The sequence below is a fragment of the Fukomys damarensis genome, unplaced genomic scaffold (genome assembly GCF_012274545.1).
Source record: "Fukomys damarensis isolate Sample0158 unplaced genomic scaffold, DMR_v1.0_HiC HiC_scaffold_13, whole genome shotgun sequence".
Taxonomy (NCBI): domain Eukaryota; kingdom Metazoa; phylum Chordata; class Mammalia; order Rodentia; family Bathyergidae; genus Fukomys; species Fukomys damarensis.
The window spans coordinates 5937946-5953880 of record NW_022900925.1 but is presented as its reverse complement, the minus strand read 5'-3'; the positions used below and the strand labels follow the sequence as shown (position 1 = coordinate 5953880).

Sequence of the window (15935 nt, the reverse complement as noted above, 5' to 3'; positions counted from 1 at the left end):
TTGAGACAGGGTCTCACTATGTAGTTGAGACTGACCTGAAACTCACTATGTAGCCCAGGCTGGTCTCGAACTCACAGCGATCCTCCTGCCTCAGCCTCCTGAGTGCTGGGATTACAGGTGTGAGCCACCATGCCCGGCTACTCATAGTGATCTTTTTCACTTATTCCTTTAACTCTCAGCTCTACTCTTTCATTTCTCCTGATTCATTGGTTTAAGTGTTTCTGGTCCTGCCTGGTCACTTGATCTGTGATACAGATTTTAACTTCAGCATTCTTGACTTGGAATTGAGACCTCACTTAACTCCACTGGTTGATGAGGAGTAGATCGTTTCTCAGATGGTATCAGGAGCCCACAGCGCAGCCCTTCCTTGAGCAGTGTTGGGCTCTCTTCTGCTGATTAGGTAGGCCTCCTTTATACAGATGGTATGGCAAGTATGGGGAATCAGGATTGGAAAAATGTAACTTGGCTCATTTTCCCACCACTGTAGGGACTATGCCACTGCTGTTAGAATTTCCATAGCATGATTTGGGTGGGGATTGTTACGGTCAACAATGACTGGAGGAGGTTCATTTTGGTGTGTATATATTAGTCTTGTGTATTGTTCTGAAAGCACTAGAATATTTGCCAGAGTTGACCTTAAATTTGAAAAGCTCCTTTTTCATGTATGATTTGTTAGGCAACCGAAAAACCATAGTGATTTTAGATTGTCTGAATTGCTGTGGAGTGCAGAAGTCATGGCTCTGTTTTTGTTTGTTTTTGGTACCAGGGATCAAACTCACAACCTTGGGTTTGAAAGACAAGTGCAGTGCCTGCCAATGAGCTAAATCCCTGACCCTAGGCTCTGTTTCTGAATAGAGAATAGATTCTGTTTTCTTATGCTTTTGTTTGATTGGCCAGATCATGTGGCTTCATTAAGAAATCTACATTCGAGCCCTATTTTATGCTTCCTGATGTCACTTTACGAGCTGTAAGGTTTCATATAAAAAGTGTAAGTGGAGCAATACCAGGAGCTGGCAAATTCCAAGGACCTGGCAAAGAAACCCTCCAATTAGCCTTGGTTTTGAACTTTACTGTTGCACCAGGCTAATGGTTTTTCAGATTGTGGGTTCTTTTTAGTAACAGAATTGTATGTGGAACCAAATAAATAAAATAGATAAAATCAGTACTATTCTGCTGATGAAGAGGGTAGGTGGAGATTGGGATGCAGCTTAGTTGTAGAGTATGTGCTTAGAATACGTTAAGCCTTGAGTTTAATCCTTAGTGCGTGTGCGTGTGTGTGCGTGCATGCACACACACACATGCACACACACACACGCACACAATATATTTAGGAAGAAAGACTCTACCTACCCATATATGTGAATCCAGCATCAGCTTAGAGGAAACATTAAAGATCCAAATAGAACAGTTTAGAAATGGTTGATGTAGGTGAATTTTCACCATTATTGGTCTCTGAACATAACACTGGATATCTAATTTTTTAAACTGGCTACCATCACTTGCTTGAACTAACTGAACTGTGACCCTAGTGTATAGATATATAGTTATGGAGGAAAGCTGGCCCATCATACCTTATTCCTCATGGGAGCCATCTGAACTAATATTTGACATATTTCCTATCATTTTGTGTTGTCTGTGGTCATGCCTCTGAAATTGGTTTTACATCAGATTTGTACTGTTGTTTCTTGTGTCATGGATACTGAAGTGATGATCTATCAGTTATGATTTTAAACTTTAAAATTTCCAATGCTGAGATTGATATTATGCTCTTTAAATGTACATGGCACATAGTATAAAGAAAAAGGTGCCACCTTAATCAAGATGTATCAGGCTTGATCCTTTAACTTTGTACCAGGGCATGTCTTCTCCTGTTGTAATACAGTGCAGACTTTTTGAACTGCTATCACAGGTTCTCTGATAATGCATAGCAGAAATGCGTAAAGGAAATAAGTAGGCTCATTTTCCCCCTTGAGAAGAATGGGAAGTACTCCAATTAATTAATTTGCCTAAGATACAATCAGGAACTCATTAAATTGATTTCAAAGACTTGGATAACTTAGTAAAACCATATGCTTTTATAATTTTAAACAATTTACTTAACAGATACTATTTGTTACTTTTGGACATGAAAGCAAATTTGGTATCTGTGATGCATTCCAAATACTGTACCTTGATTTTGTTTTACTATTTGTTTTGGCTAATATTTCCATCTGCTTTGATCTTAATATTGGTATCATGATATGTGTTGGGCATTTTTGTGTTCTATGGGATGAGTCTTCCTGCTTCTCTAGGATATATAACCTTTGTTTGCAAATCAGGAGAATAAGAATTCCTAAGATATCCTGTGGCCCAGAGGAAAGTGATATCATATTGATGTGCTGCAGTTGTTTCTGAGATTTTCTTGTTTTACACTAGAACTGAATTCTGCACCATTTGTGCTGGGAAAGCAATGTATTTATTTGTAGGAGTCAGAATAGTAGGGGGACTTTGGGATCTGAGTGTGACCCTTCTATTTTTTTTTAAACAAATGCTAACCTTAGGAGGGGTCTTTAGCAAGGAATTTTTAATGAACAAGGGTATGTTTATGGCTTAGCAATATTAGTGCCTGTAGATCACAAGAACTATGCAAGTGTTTGTTTTTGTTTGGTGTTGGGGATTGAACCCAAAGCCTTGCACATGCTAGACATACTCTCTTAACTCCTAGCTACAAGCTCAGCTCCTGAACTCATCTTTAATATACCGTTATTGCAACTATAGTAAGATAATGTTCTTTTCATCTTTTAATTTTAAATGTAATGATACATTTGAGCCTTTACTCTATCACTATTTTCTGTGGAGAAGAGTTCCTCACAAGGTCCTATATGAATGTTTGCTCATGTAACACTTCTAGGATTTCTGTATGGGTGATATTTACCAGTGTCCACTTAGTATAAAATATAGACACTTCTCATCACAGGGAGCTTTCAGCTTTGTTTTGGATTTTAGTCATGAGAGTGATTGTCCTAGCCATTGTGCTAATTTGGCAAGGTATTTGACATGCTTGAAATATGGAATACAGATATTTTGGTAATATTAGAGGATAATAACTGCCCCCCCCCTTTTTTTTTTGGTGGTGGTACTGGGGATCAAACCCTTGTGCTCACAAGGGAGGCAGTGGAACCACTGAGCCAAATCCCTGGCACAGTAACTGCTTATATAAAAGAGTGAGCCACATGCCCTGAAATAGGAGTTTTAGCTAATTGAATGAAAACAGATCCCACGTAGTTTTGCTGAAGAGTAAATTAAATACTTTCTGGTGTTCTGACTTTGGTTGATGATGAACTGAAATGACTTGTTGCCTTGGTAATAGACAAATTTCTGATAGTTTCTATCATTTTATTCTATATCAGATGTTTTAATCAGATTATTCCAGTAATCTTTAAAGCCTGACACTGATATCCTCTATAATTATTGAATCCATCACCATGCAGAATTTCATTATATTCATGCCTTAATTTTTGATAAGGGAACTTGTCTGTCTTTCACTTTGAAGTGTTCCTGACTTAGTCTAAGCAGCCAAGGATGTACCTGTGCCTCATGGAATATGAGTATCCTACTTTACCCTTAACTTCACTGTTCTACCCTCTACACCCTCAGTTGAGCCATACAGAAACCTGACAAGAATTGGTTGTGTGAGAATTTAGAGATCTTATCTTCCAGGACTGTGAACATGCTTTTCCACATTAGTTTCTTCATTTCTTCTGCCTCTACACCTCACCCCCCTCCCCCACATATTTTCTCCATTTCAAAACAAAACAAAAAAATAGTATCATTTTGAATTGACAGCCATTTTATAAATTTTTTAAATTGCTATTTTCAAGTCTGTCTACTACACCACTGCTTAGTCAAGCCTGTTTCTGGGCTTTTCAGTTCTTGATTCCTGCTGTGTTTACTGATGATTCATATCCTTTTTGGGATATTCAAATTGTAGTAACTGACATCTGTCACACATACTGTGGAACTACTGTTTTTAATCAAGAGTGTATATAGGTTGTCCTTAATTTTCTTAATTCTGAGTTTTTGAATATATAATCACTTATTTTCCTTTTGTCAAAGAAGGAATGGGATCAGGTAACCCAGGTGTGGGCACACGTGTGCACACACACACACACACACACACACACACACACTCAAGAGATATCACGTGCCTAACCTTTTCTCATAGCTTGGCTTCATAGGAAGGAAAACTCTGGGTTGATCTGCTGAGAGTCAGTAGTTGTCATATTAGGACAACAGGGAGTCAGAATGGTCAGCGTCTGGTGCTTTGTTATATGGTGTGTGCCTGACTTCTCTGGCAATTGAAAGATTTTGGAGAACCCTGGAGATGCAAAGCTTACCTGAATCAGAATGTGTGGCAAGGACTACTGTCAGCATCAGGTGGGTTAATTCTTTAGGACCTAGGCAAAATGCTCCTTGGTGACTTGCTTCTTCGAACCAACACTGTATGCTTTTCTTACTTTGCTTCCTCTGCAATTCTATTCTTAGTCACTGTACTGTCAGCTTCCTTTCCTTTTCTTTTTGCCTAACTTCATAGTGATTGGTTCATCTTTTCCTTTATTTTTTGTTTCTTTATCTCTCCACTTCTGAAAGTAACTTTAGGAAAGGAAGGAGGGAAAATCACCTTTGTGTCTTAAGTCTTTACATCTTAGTAAGAAAGGCTGTAGTTTTCCTATTACCATCATCTTATTTCTTTTATCTCTCTGCCTATCCCATACCTATGTTCTTCTGGGGATTTAATTTTATTTGTTTCTATAATCTCTTTTCACTATAACAGTGTGCCTTAATCTACTTGAATGTTCCTCCTACTTGCTGATACTAGTTTTGTCATTTCCGTTGAGTAACGGGCAAATCACATGTGGGAATTGGGGTTGGCAGGTTTAGACCTAAGTGTCGAGAATCATGTTATCGTGAAGCAAGAATTGCTCTAGATATAGCAATGTAAAATTAGAGGACATCTAGAACAGCACCACATTTATATAGGTGTTCAGTAACAATAAAATAGTAAAAATACTTATACTATAAATTCAAGTTATTAAAACTTGAGGCATTCCACGAGGCCAACTTTTGTCAACATTTAAAAATACCAATGGCTTCTTAATGGCACAGTGCCTAGGAAGTAACACAGTAACCTTTTAACAATCTGGAATTTGAGCCATTTCTATGTGATTGGGACTATTCTCAAAGTGGGCATTCCTGTGTTTTGAAATGAGACAGGAGAAGGCAGGAGAATATTTCTTTTTGAACATTTTTAACTTGTCCCATGGGACTTGTTAACTTTTGAGTGCTGTAGCCTAGTTGATATAGAATTCCCAGTAAGCCCAGTAAGTGAATTTTTATTTACTCCAACTAGTAGCATGAATTGGATTAGTAGTTTGAAAAAACAAAACTCATTTTAAAAATTTGATCATATATAAAACCAGTCCTAAAACCAGAGAACTGGGAATTTATTCTTTGTGTGACTCTAGTGGAGTCATTTTGGTATTTTTAATGCTGTTTTTATTGAAATTTACCTATCTTTAAAACTTTATTGGGCCTATAAGCAATATTTAATACAAATATGGGCACTTTAAATATATTTTATTTTGGACAAGGTGGTGCACACATGTAATCCAAGCTACTTGGGAGGCTGAGGCAGGAGGAGCACAAAGTTCAAGGCCAGTTTAGGCAAGTCAGTCCAGACCCTGTTTCAATACAAAAACTGAGTAAAAGGCCTGGGAAATAGCTTAGTGATAGAGCATTTGCCTAACATGAGCAAGGCCCTAGGTGTCTGTCTCACCATATATTTTAAAATACAGGCCTGAAATCCTCCCCGTATAATTTGTTCCCAGGACCCTATCTTTCTCTTTTCCTCAAGGCTCAGAATGTCAGTTATACAAGTATGATCTGTTCTATTGTGCAGGGTTTTGTTTTGTTTGTTTTTATTTTTTGGATGATTTTAAATCACACCTTACATTCAAATGAACATGGAAAACAATCTAATGTCTCTTTATTTTTATTTTAAAATGTCTTCTAAAGCTTCAATTTTTGTTGTTTGTGTGTATTTAAACCCTTACAGTTCTGTGGGAATTTCATAGAACTGTAGCAGTAGTAAAAATCTTCAACATGAAAAAAAAAGTGTATAACTTTTTCTTCACTGGAAAGCAGTTTATATGTAGGGTAATAATTCTCTTTTTTTGGTGTGCGGTACCAGAGATTGCCCTAGTTCTTTTTATCTTTTATTTATTTATTTTTTAGTTTTGAGACAGATTCTTGCTGTCACTAAATTGCCCAGGCTGGACTTGAACTTGCAATCCTCCTGCTTCAGCCTACCACAGTGCTAGGATTACAAACATGGGCCACTGCTTCAGCTTTGTTTTCATTTCAGATGTTTCCTCTACATTATCTTCAAATAAAGTAAAACTACAAAAATTACTTTTCATTTTCAAAAGAGATGCAAATTGTTTTTTAAGAAAGATGGTTTAACTTGCCATGAGAGCATGAAGTAATTTAAGCTAATAATGTGTGAGAGTTCAACCTTATAATGAAGAAAAAGAATGGTTTTGAAAGAGTATTGATATTTGGTTGAAAAGGAAACTTGTTTAAAACTTAAGATTCTTTTTTGGTACCAGGAATCTAACTTGGGTCCTTGTGCTTGCAAGGCAGGCAGTGAAACCACTGAGCCCTATCCCCAGCCCTAAATCTTACGATTCTTGAGATGACAAGATATTTTGATCTCTTGTGGACTTTTTATCTTCTATGTAAATGAGGGAAAAAAAGTTTGTTGAGCCCCAATACATGAAAGCTTTACCTAATTTAAATTTGTGATGTAAATAAATGAAAATTTCTTAGGAATTAAAAGCATTTATAAATAGATTTGATTTCTGAACATTGTGATTACCAGAGAATTTCAAGTAACATAATTACTTCATCTTTGCACTTTGGTATTTCTGTGCCCCCTTATTTTAGGACACATTTATAAAGGGAAAGGAATTATATTCTCATTGACAGGTTCAATTTTATATAATTCTGGTACCTAATATTAGAAGGTCCTGATCTCATTTGTTTCAAATATTAGAAGTCTTTCCCATACATATTGCTTTGGTTTTCCTAGAAGAAAATTTCTGAGTGTTTTTTTGTTACTGTTTACTGATTTGATTCATTCATTATCATGAAATATTCTTCAACTTGAATTGAGTTACTGAATCAGATTCATTAACTTGATGTTACTGTTATTGTTGGTGTATGTTTATAGTTAATCTCCTTTGGGAGTATCCCTTAGGCCTTTTGAATTCGTTTATTAAGTGCTCATATACACTACTCTTATAACCAGTCTTACAACTTTGGTGTATATTTGCTCATTCTCAAATATTTCAGATGCAGTATTAGCTGCTAGCTACTTTTTTGTGCACCACCGGTCACTGAGACAGAACATTTGGAGAGTATGAGGAGGTGTTAATATGTTGGAAAGCATCCAGGAGCACCATCAATTTCGTATTAAACCAGTAGCCCATCCAGGCTTTTCCATGTTCTGTTTTGTGCTAGATATAGCATCAAAGAATGATTTTCCTGCTATCTGATGATCTCAAAGATTAGAACTCTCTACATTCTGACTACAATTCTGTATGATTTTGTCGGGCACTGTTTTAGTATTAGATAATCAGGCAGATACAGGGATTTCATTTGGGCCTCTAATAGGTGCTGTAGCTTGTATACTTTCTGTAGCTATCACAGGGTTTTTGGAAGTTGGCTTCCAAAAGTCAAGCACTGATAACTCTTGAGATTTTGACTGTCATACGCTTTCAAAAAAATTGGAATAAAAGCATTTATAGAAGGGCAAGTTTAGGAAACCACATCACCAGTTTAGGAAAACCAAAACGAGCAAAAAGGGTATCATAAAATAAATGTTTGTTAGTATATTTGCAAATATAAAAAAAAATCTTTTTTAATGTGAAAGAAAAATTTTTAACCAGTTGGTAGAAATATTCCCCAACAAAAAGTCATTTGCATTTGTCTATAGATACCAACCCTTTGTTTTAAATTTAGATAATATGCATTACTAAGATCCTTAAAAGAGTAATCACCTCTTGAATAAATATTTTCACAGCCATACCTTTTTTATTTGGTACCCGGGATCAAACTCGGGACCTTGTGCATGTGAGCCAGGCGGCAGCACCACTGAGCTAAATCCCCGGCCCCCACAGTCATACTTTCAGTTATGTGTTTAAAGCAAGAATAAATGTATTTAGAATGATTATAGAAATTGTCAATGTCATATTTTGAATAAACAAAAATCTTTTGGCTAGTTTAACTTTTAAAATACATATTTTTTGAGGAGACATGCCAATGTTGATTTAAAATCAAAATGACTAATTTCCAAACTATGAAAATTTACAAATGAGATGGAGAGTAAGGTGAAATTTTCTTAACTTTAACAGAACTAGTTTCTTACTGTTTTATTCTTATTTTTATTTTTATATCTGGCAGTGATACTTTATATGAAAGTTTTAAATCAGTTTATATAAGACAAGCCAGTTAATATATTTCTGTGGTATGAAATATGATAGCTAGCAAGATATATATTTTAAGTAGCAAAATTAAATTCGTTTATATTTGGAGTATATAAAATTCCTCATTTAATGTCAAAAATGAAACTGAGAGAACCTACTTCTTGTTCTTGAAATTACTGCCATTCTCATGTCACATGGAATACATCTTTTGTATCTCTTTGTGCTCTGGCTTCTCTTCTATAAAATGGGCTCAAGAATTTAATTGACTTCCTTCCTCCCTTTCAAGAATATTGAGGACAGACACCTGGAAGTCTTTGGAAGACAAAATGCTACCTTATATATTTTTTGATACTAACTTGCCTTGTAAGTATGTGCTACCTATTGTACACAGTGGCGCGGTGTGACTTTGTGAACTTTTTATGAGAATAGTTGTTTGCATGCTTTAATATTAAACTATAGATTTATTGTTAATGTATTACATTTTCTGAGCTTGATTTGATCTTCTCTACTGGAGTAGGAACTATCCCTCAGAACATCTTACACTGTTCTTGGGTAGGAGGTGAAAGGTAGAGAGGTACTAAAGTTTTGTGGAAGTCTCTTAGAAATGTACAGAGAAGTTGTTATACAGGTTGGTTAGGCATATATGTCCCAGGTTTGTGATATACAGAGGAGTTCCTCATCAGAGTAGGAATACACAAAAAGAGCTCCTGTTTCTTCAGTTTTAGGGATTTTTCCATAGAGTTTTGCTGAGCCATATGTTGACTCATGAGTTAGAGAGTCAGACAAAAGTTTTTGTTGTTAATATATAATTCAGTGAAGGAAGAGCATCCCAGTGTAGCATTTGAGAAGCCTGGATTTTTGTCTGTGTTTTGCCCTTACTCTAGTACTCACTTTTTCCTGCATTGGACTATTTCCCATATCTAATGAATGAAGACGTTGTGGTATGGGGATGCTAGGGAGTATATAGTTTGAATTTTCTTGCATTGGATGCTAGACTCCACAACTCTGAAATGGTAATTAAAAATAAATAAAGCTATTTACAATCATTCATATGAAAACCATTATAACTTGTGATTTTCTTTATATTTGCATGTGGGCGTTATTTTTCATTGTCCAATAATTTTATTGTATAACCCCCATATCATTAATGGATGTTTCTGGTTCAAAAGAACTGTGCCCTTCAAAGAATTCTTAGGTGTTATTTTGTTAAATTTTCTGAGATAAAAATTATTCTTGTAAAAAGAAGTAAAAGATGAAACATTTTGTATCTGGTTAGTAATTGTGAAGTCTGATAAGTTTTCAGTTTTGTGGAAAAGGATTTACGTGAGTTTCTGAAATTGTTAAATGTTTTTCTGACATCTATTGTAATTTTTTTTTTCAGAGAATACGGTCAACAGTGGATGAAAAAGAACAAAAACAGCTTCTTATGGATTTGGATGTTGTAATGCGGAGTAGTGATTGCCCATACATTGTTCAGTTTTATGGTGCACTCTTCAGAGAGGTAGGAATAAACTATGTGGATTTTAGCCAATAAATGAATATCTAATTGGGACAAGTAAGAGGATGACAACATTAGACTAATCTTCAGCTACATGACATGTGGGTAATAAGCTAACATCTTACTATTTCAGTATAGTCATGTTAATCTAACATTAACTAATTTTTCCTTAAATAAGAGGTGAATCAACACACACACACACACACACACACACACACACACACACACGAATCTCATATATCTAAATATATGTATTTCTGGGTGTCATTTATGAATATCGTGATTTTTTTCTTAGTTCACAAATACTTTGTCTTTTAAGAACCTGACAAATCTAAATGTCATTACTGTTGCTGTGAGTTCAGATTCTACTTCTCTTGACTCCACTTTAACTTCACTGATTTTTATCATGTATTTATATTTATTGTAAACATTTATTTTTTTCTACCCATAATCTTTAGTTATACTGATCAGACATGCAATTTAATAATTATAGTAGAAATTATTTTTTCTGATTCTGATATTTAGGTGTTTGTGTAGAGACTTAACACTTTTTATTTCTTTTTCTCATGTTTCTTTGGCTTCTTGTTATTTTGTGTCCCAATATACCTCTGTCAACCCACACACTTATTTCTAGTCATCCAACTGCCTAAAACTATGGTGCAAGTTAAGACCAGGAATAAAGTTAGAGTTTTAAGCAAATAAATGAAATACTTAATGATATCCTGGACTATCATCAAAAATTGTGCTTTTTAGTTACCACTGACCTGAACAAGTCATTTCATATACTCTCTCTTTTTTTTTTTTCTTTAAGTTTATTGGTACTTTTGTTTGCTTGTTTGTTTTCGGTACTGGGGATTGAACTCGGGACCTTGCATTAGCGCGGCAGGTAGTGAGCTAAATCCCTGGCCCTTTATTGGTACTTTGTAGGTATACAGTACAGTTTCATTCATCTTGTACCTTTACATGACAGGTCTTCTCATTTTTCCCTATATCCCTGCCCTCCTTTCACCCCTCTACCCTTCCCTATTTACAAAGACTTTGTTTCCAGTTTTTCCTTTTTTCATATTTTTTCTTTTCCCTTCTTTCCTTTTCCCTACCCTTCCCCTTCCCCGACTCCTTTAGCCCTTTTCTTCTTATTTTACATTATCAGTTACACAATTTGAAACTTCTTTATACTTTTAGTGTATATACTCTTTTTACAAAAATAATTATAAATGTATTATGTTATTAGTACATGTTTGCACTACATGATTACATTTATCATGGGGAGTCTGTATGTGTACAAAACACATTTTAATTCTTTTTTTGGCCCCTTCCCCCTCCTGCTCTTAAAAATACTATTCTTACCTTGAAAATGTTAAAAGGAGCAGTGGGGTTGTTAGGAACTGGAAAGAAAAATTAACGTCCTGTTCCTTTCCTTTTGGGAACTGGATCACAGAGTATAACATCAGTGTTTTTGATGTTATTGATTTATTTTTTGTTTGTTTATTTTTTTGTTTTTTGAGACAGGGTCTCACTATGTAGTTGAGACTGACCTGGAACTCACTTTGTGGCCCAGGCTTATCTCTTACTCACAGCAATCCTCCTGCCTCAGCCTCCCAAGTGCTGGAATTACATGTGACCTGGCTCACTTTGTGGCCCAGGCTTATCTCTTACTCACAGCAATCCTCCTGCCTCAGCCTCCCAAGTGCTGGAATTACAGGCGTGCACACCACTCCTGGCCCTATTGTTACTGGTTTAAAAGTTGCCGTTTCTTTTCAACAGAACTGAACATAGCATTAAATAAACATATATGAAGTCTTATAAAGGAAAAGATTCTAGAAGTTAGTTATTCTTTAATCCATGTCTGAAAATTAAAAAAAAATTTGTCCAAAGAAGTAATTCTAGTTGCTGTAAGAGTTCTACTTCATGATAGAGCCTATTTCTTGGTTTTTGCTTTTGTAATTTATGGGATATTTAAGTTATATTTCCACTCATGGGATGATTCTTTTAAATAATATTGAGAAATTTACAGTTGTCTTTCCTCATTTGCAGGAGTAACATTCCCAAACACTCAGTGAATGCCTGGGATCACTGATATTACCAGTCCCGATGTATACTATTTTCCTCGATATGTACATACCTGTGATAACAGTTAATTTATGAAATTGGGACAGTAAGAGATTGGCAATAATAACTAGTAATAAAATAGAATAATTATAATATTGTAGGGGTTTCTTGAACATAGACACTGGAGTACTGTGGCAGTAGGTCTAACAACTTGCAGTAGTGGTTAAGAATAGCCCTCGCTTATCAGGTGGGTAGTGTATACAAAGTGGATATGCTGGATAAAGGAGTGGCTTATGTCCTGGGCAGGATGGAACAGGATGGCATGAGATTTTATCCTGTTACTCAGAACAGTGCTCAGTTTAAAACTAAGCTATTGTTTATCTCTGGAATTTTTTATTTAGTATTACTGAATTGGAGTTGAGCACAAATAACTGATACTGCAAAAAGTAGTTAAGTGGGAAGTACAGTTTGTGTGTGTGTGTGGTACTTGGAATTGAACTCAGGACCTTGGGCTTTTGAGGCAGGAGTGGTGCCACTGAGGTAAATCCCAGCCCTGGAAACTACAGTATTTTTCTTGTCTTATTGTAGAATTGCTTTCAAAGATTAAAACAATCTGTAATGTTACCATCAGTGGTTGAATGGTTCAGCTGAATTGTAGCCTGCATTCATTCCTTTAAGAAAGAGTCATTGAGCTTCTGTCGTGGTGGAGGCTACATTCTAGTAGGGAAGATATGATAAACAGAATAAACATAATAAGTAAGTTAGACTCCATTTTAGAAGATGGGGAGGCTTGCACAGCATAGAGAAGGATGAGGCAGTGCCAGGCAGGCTGATTTGTATTTTATATTAGTTAAGAATAGTCCTCCCTGAGACGGTAGTATTCAAGCAGGTTGTTTCAGTTAGTTAGTTAGTTAATTTATTTATTTATTTTGCTACTGTATTTTTTGGTGTCATCACTTTGTTAGTGAGAATGGATGGTTTTTCATATATTTCCTAATTTGTGTTGTTATAGCAAAACTTTAAATTTTTATAAACGTGTAAACCTTTTTTAATGTAAAACGGTCCCTATCCATGCAATTAAGAGTAGGTAAGGGCCAGGGATTTAGCTCAGTGGTTCTGGTGCCTGCCTTGCAAGCACAAGGACCTGAGTTCAATCCCCGGTACCAAAAAAAAAAAAAAAAAAAAAAAAAAAAAAAAAAAAAAAAAAAAGTAGGTAAAATTGGCTTTGATCACAGTTAGTGTTTAAATCCAAGACTAATGTTCTGCCCACGGCTTTAATAAGGCCAAAAATTATCTCCTGTTTGAGGTTCAATATAAGAAAGAGTAAGATTGATTCTTTTCTAATTGTATTTCTGGAAGGGTACTTACTTTTAAGACATAAGAATAACAGATATTTGTTATTTTATAGGGTGACTGTTGGATCTGTATGGAACTCATGTCTACCTCGTTTGATAAGTTTTACAAATATGTATATAGTGTATTAGATGATGTTATTCCAGAAGAAATTTTAGGCAAAATCACTTTAGCAGTAAGTACTTGTTTTTTAAATTGTTCATTGTATGTATGATTATATAAAGAAATTACTAGTATTTTAAATGCACATAACTGAATGTCCTTTACAGGTTAGGACTGTCTAAGAAAATCATTTATAATAGTGAAAGAGACAGAGTTACTTCTGTGGGGGTAATGAGCACAATAGGCCATAAGATCATTTTTCAAATTTGGCATAGGTAAATACTAACAGTTTTTCTTTTCATTCAGAGGCTGAAGAACAATAAAGGATTGTACTGTAAATAAGATTACAAAAGTTATTTTCTGTCCATTGTTCCTTGTTGCCTTAACTATTTTTAATTGGTTATATTACCACTCAGTGGTAAACTAATCAGAATTGAAGAAGTCTCTTTAAAGCCTATTAATTTCAATCTTAAGAGTATATTTCCTGTGGTTTAAGATTTGGGTTATCTAGTGTAAACTTTTTAAAGTGTTGACTAGCAATTTTATGAACCACCATTACTATTAATTTGATCACTTCATTTTACCAGAGTATCAGAGAAGAAAAAGTACTCTTTTGAGTATGTATTTATAGTTCTGAAAGTTCATCATCACTTTCTTTCTAGCTTTGAATCTTTTAGTTGACAGATATTTACAAATTCTTTTTAAAAAGGAAAGGTAATTTATTTTTAATAAAGCAAAATCATTAAACTTTTTAGAAACTCCTGAGAATCTGAGCCAGTGACACATCCTGGGTTAGTTGATATAAATTAAATTTTACAGGAAGCTCTAAGATACATGTTAGGTTGCATGTAGTTTTCTGTGTCTCTTTTTGTGTACGTCTTCTCCCTCCACTGTGACTGACTATCCTGGTTAATCATTAAAAGTTAATAAAATTGGTTAAAAATATACTTTCTAAACTGTATTTTAGTTGTTAGTGAGATATATGTATATTTAAAAAACTCAATTCAGTTACTGTAAATTGTTGTTATTTTTGTCTTGATAAATCTTATGGTAAAACTATCATTTTCCCAAAATCAATGATTAAACGTACATTTTTATGAATTAGCTAAATTTTAATGTATAAAAAAAGAGCAGAGTTAAACTAGAAACTTAGATGAGTATATAAAATCTTACATTGATCAATTTAGCCATCTCTTTCCAGTATACTAAATGTAGTTATTGTTTATGTTGTTATGAATATAGCCAGTTCCAAGATTCTATTGTTAGCGTAAAATTTATGATGACTGAGTTTTTGTGTTAAGCCAGGATCTCATAATATTAAATTTTAATGACAACTCTCTATGGTAAATGTATTCCTGCATTTTTAACAGATGATAAATCTGAAGTATGGGAAGGCTAAGTAATTAATTTGTTTTGATATTTATGCTGTAAGTGGTACATGGTCAAAGGCAAGATAGCCTGGTTCTAGAGTGTACTCTTTTTTTTTTTTTTTTTTTTACTTGCGCTTGCAAGGCATGCCACCAAACCGCTGAGCTAAATCCCCAGCCCTAGAGTGTACTCTTAACCACTGAATAACATGATGGCCATGAAATTAGAAAATTATTTTATTATATGTTGCAAAGGTATTTTATGTGTGCCTGTGTCTCCAGACTTGGCGATCCCATTATCTATTAAGTACAACATTTAAAATTACTTTGTATTAAGTCTTTTGCTCATTAGTAAACCAGTGAACCTACAAACACAACTGTTTGCATATTTTGGGTTTGTCTGTTCCACATTCCTCATACTCAGAAGCCTGATGGTGGTAGAGACTTGGCTTTTACAGCCAACAGCTGGCCTTTTGCTTTATTCCCCCCTAGCTTGAAGTTGTGCAGTTTTATTTCAAGTATCCATTTTTTCTTTTCTGAATAAATCTGTTTTTTTTTTATTGTGTATCAGAAACATATACTAATGAATACAAATCTGATTCCCTGATCATGAGCAGCAATCAAGCAACATGATGAATTGTGAATAATTTGCAACACTGGCTACCAGATACCCTGCCTGTGCAAAAATGATGTTGAAATCTAATCTCAGCATCCAATGAGGGAAAATAATTGTGAGGCATTGAGAACTAGGGAAATCTATTGATCATTACTGTTGATAACAAATTATTTCAGTGGATTTACTTTTCTTTTCTTTTGAGGCAGAGTCTCGCTATGTAGTTCAGGCTGGTAATGAGCTCACTCACTGTATAGCCCAGGCTGGCCCCGAACTGACAGCAATCCTGCTGCCTCAGCCTCCCAAGTGTTGGGATTACAGGCTTGTGACACCATGTCCAGCTTGGGATTTTCTTACACTGTTTTTATTCTTGAAAAGGTTCAACTTAAAAAAAACACAATACAAATTTTAATGACTTACTAAACTGT

At 34.9% G+C, this 15935-nt stretch overlaps 1 protein-coding gene across 2 annotated transcripts in view; it reads left to right on the top strand.

The window, feature by feature from the left end:
• Positions 1-15935, top strand: part of Map2k4 (mitogen-activated protein kinase kinase 4) — an 82779-nt gene that overhangs the window by 36417 nt on the left and 30427 nt on the right. For both annotated transcript variants that reach the window (XM_019206173.2, XM_019206174.2), the window contains exons 3-4: positions 9907-10026; positions 13481-13600. In XM_019206173.2, coding sequence (XP_019061718.1) covers positions 9907-10026; positions 13481-13600 — 240 coding nt within the window. The remainder of the gene's footprint in view (positions 1-9906; positions 10027-13480; positions 13601-15935) is intronic.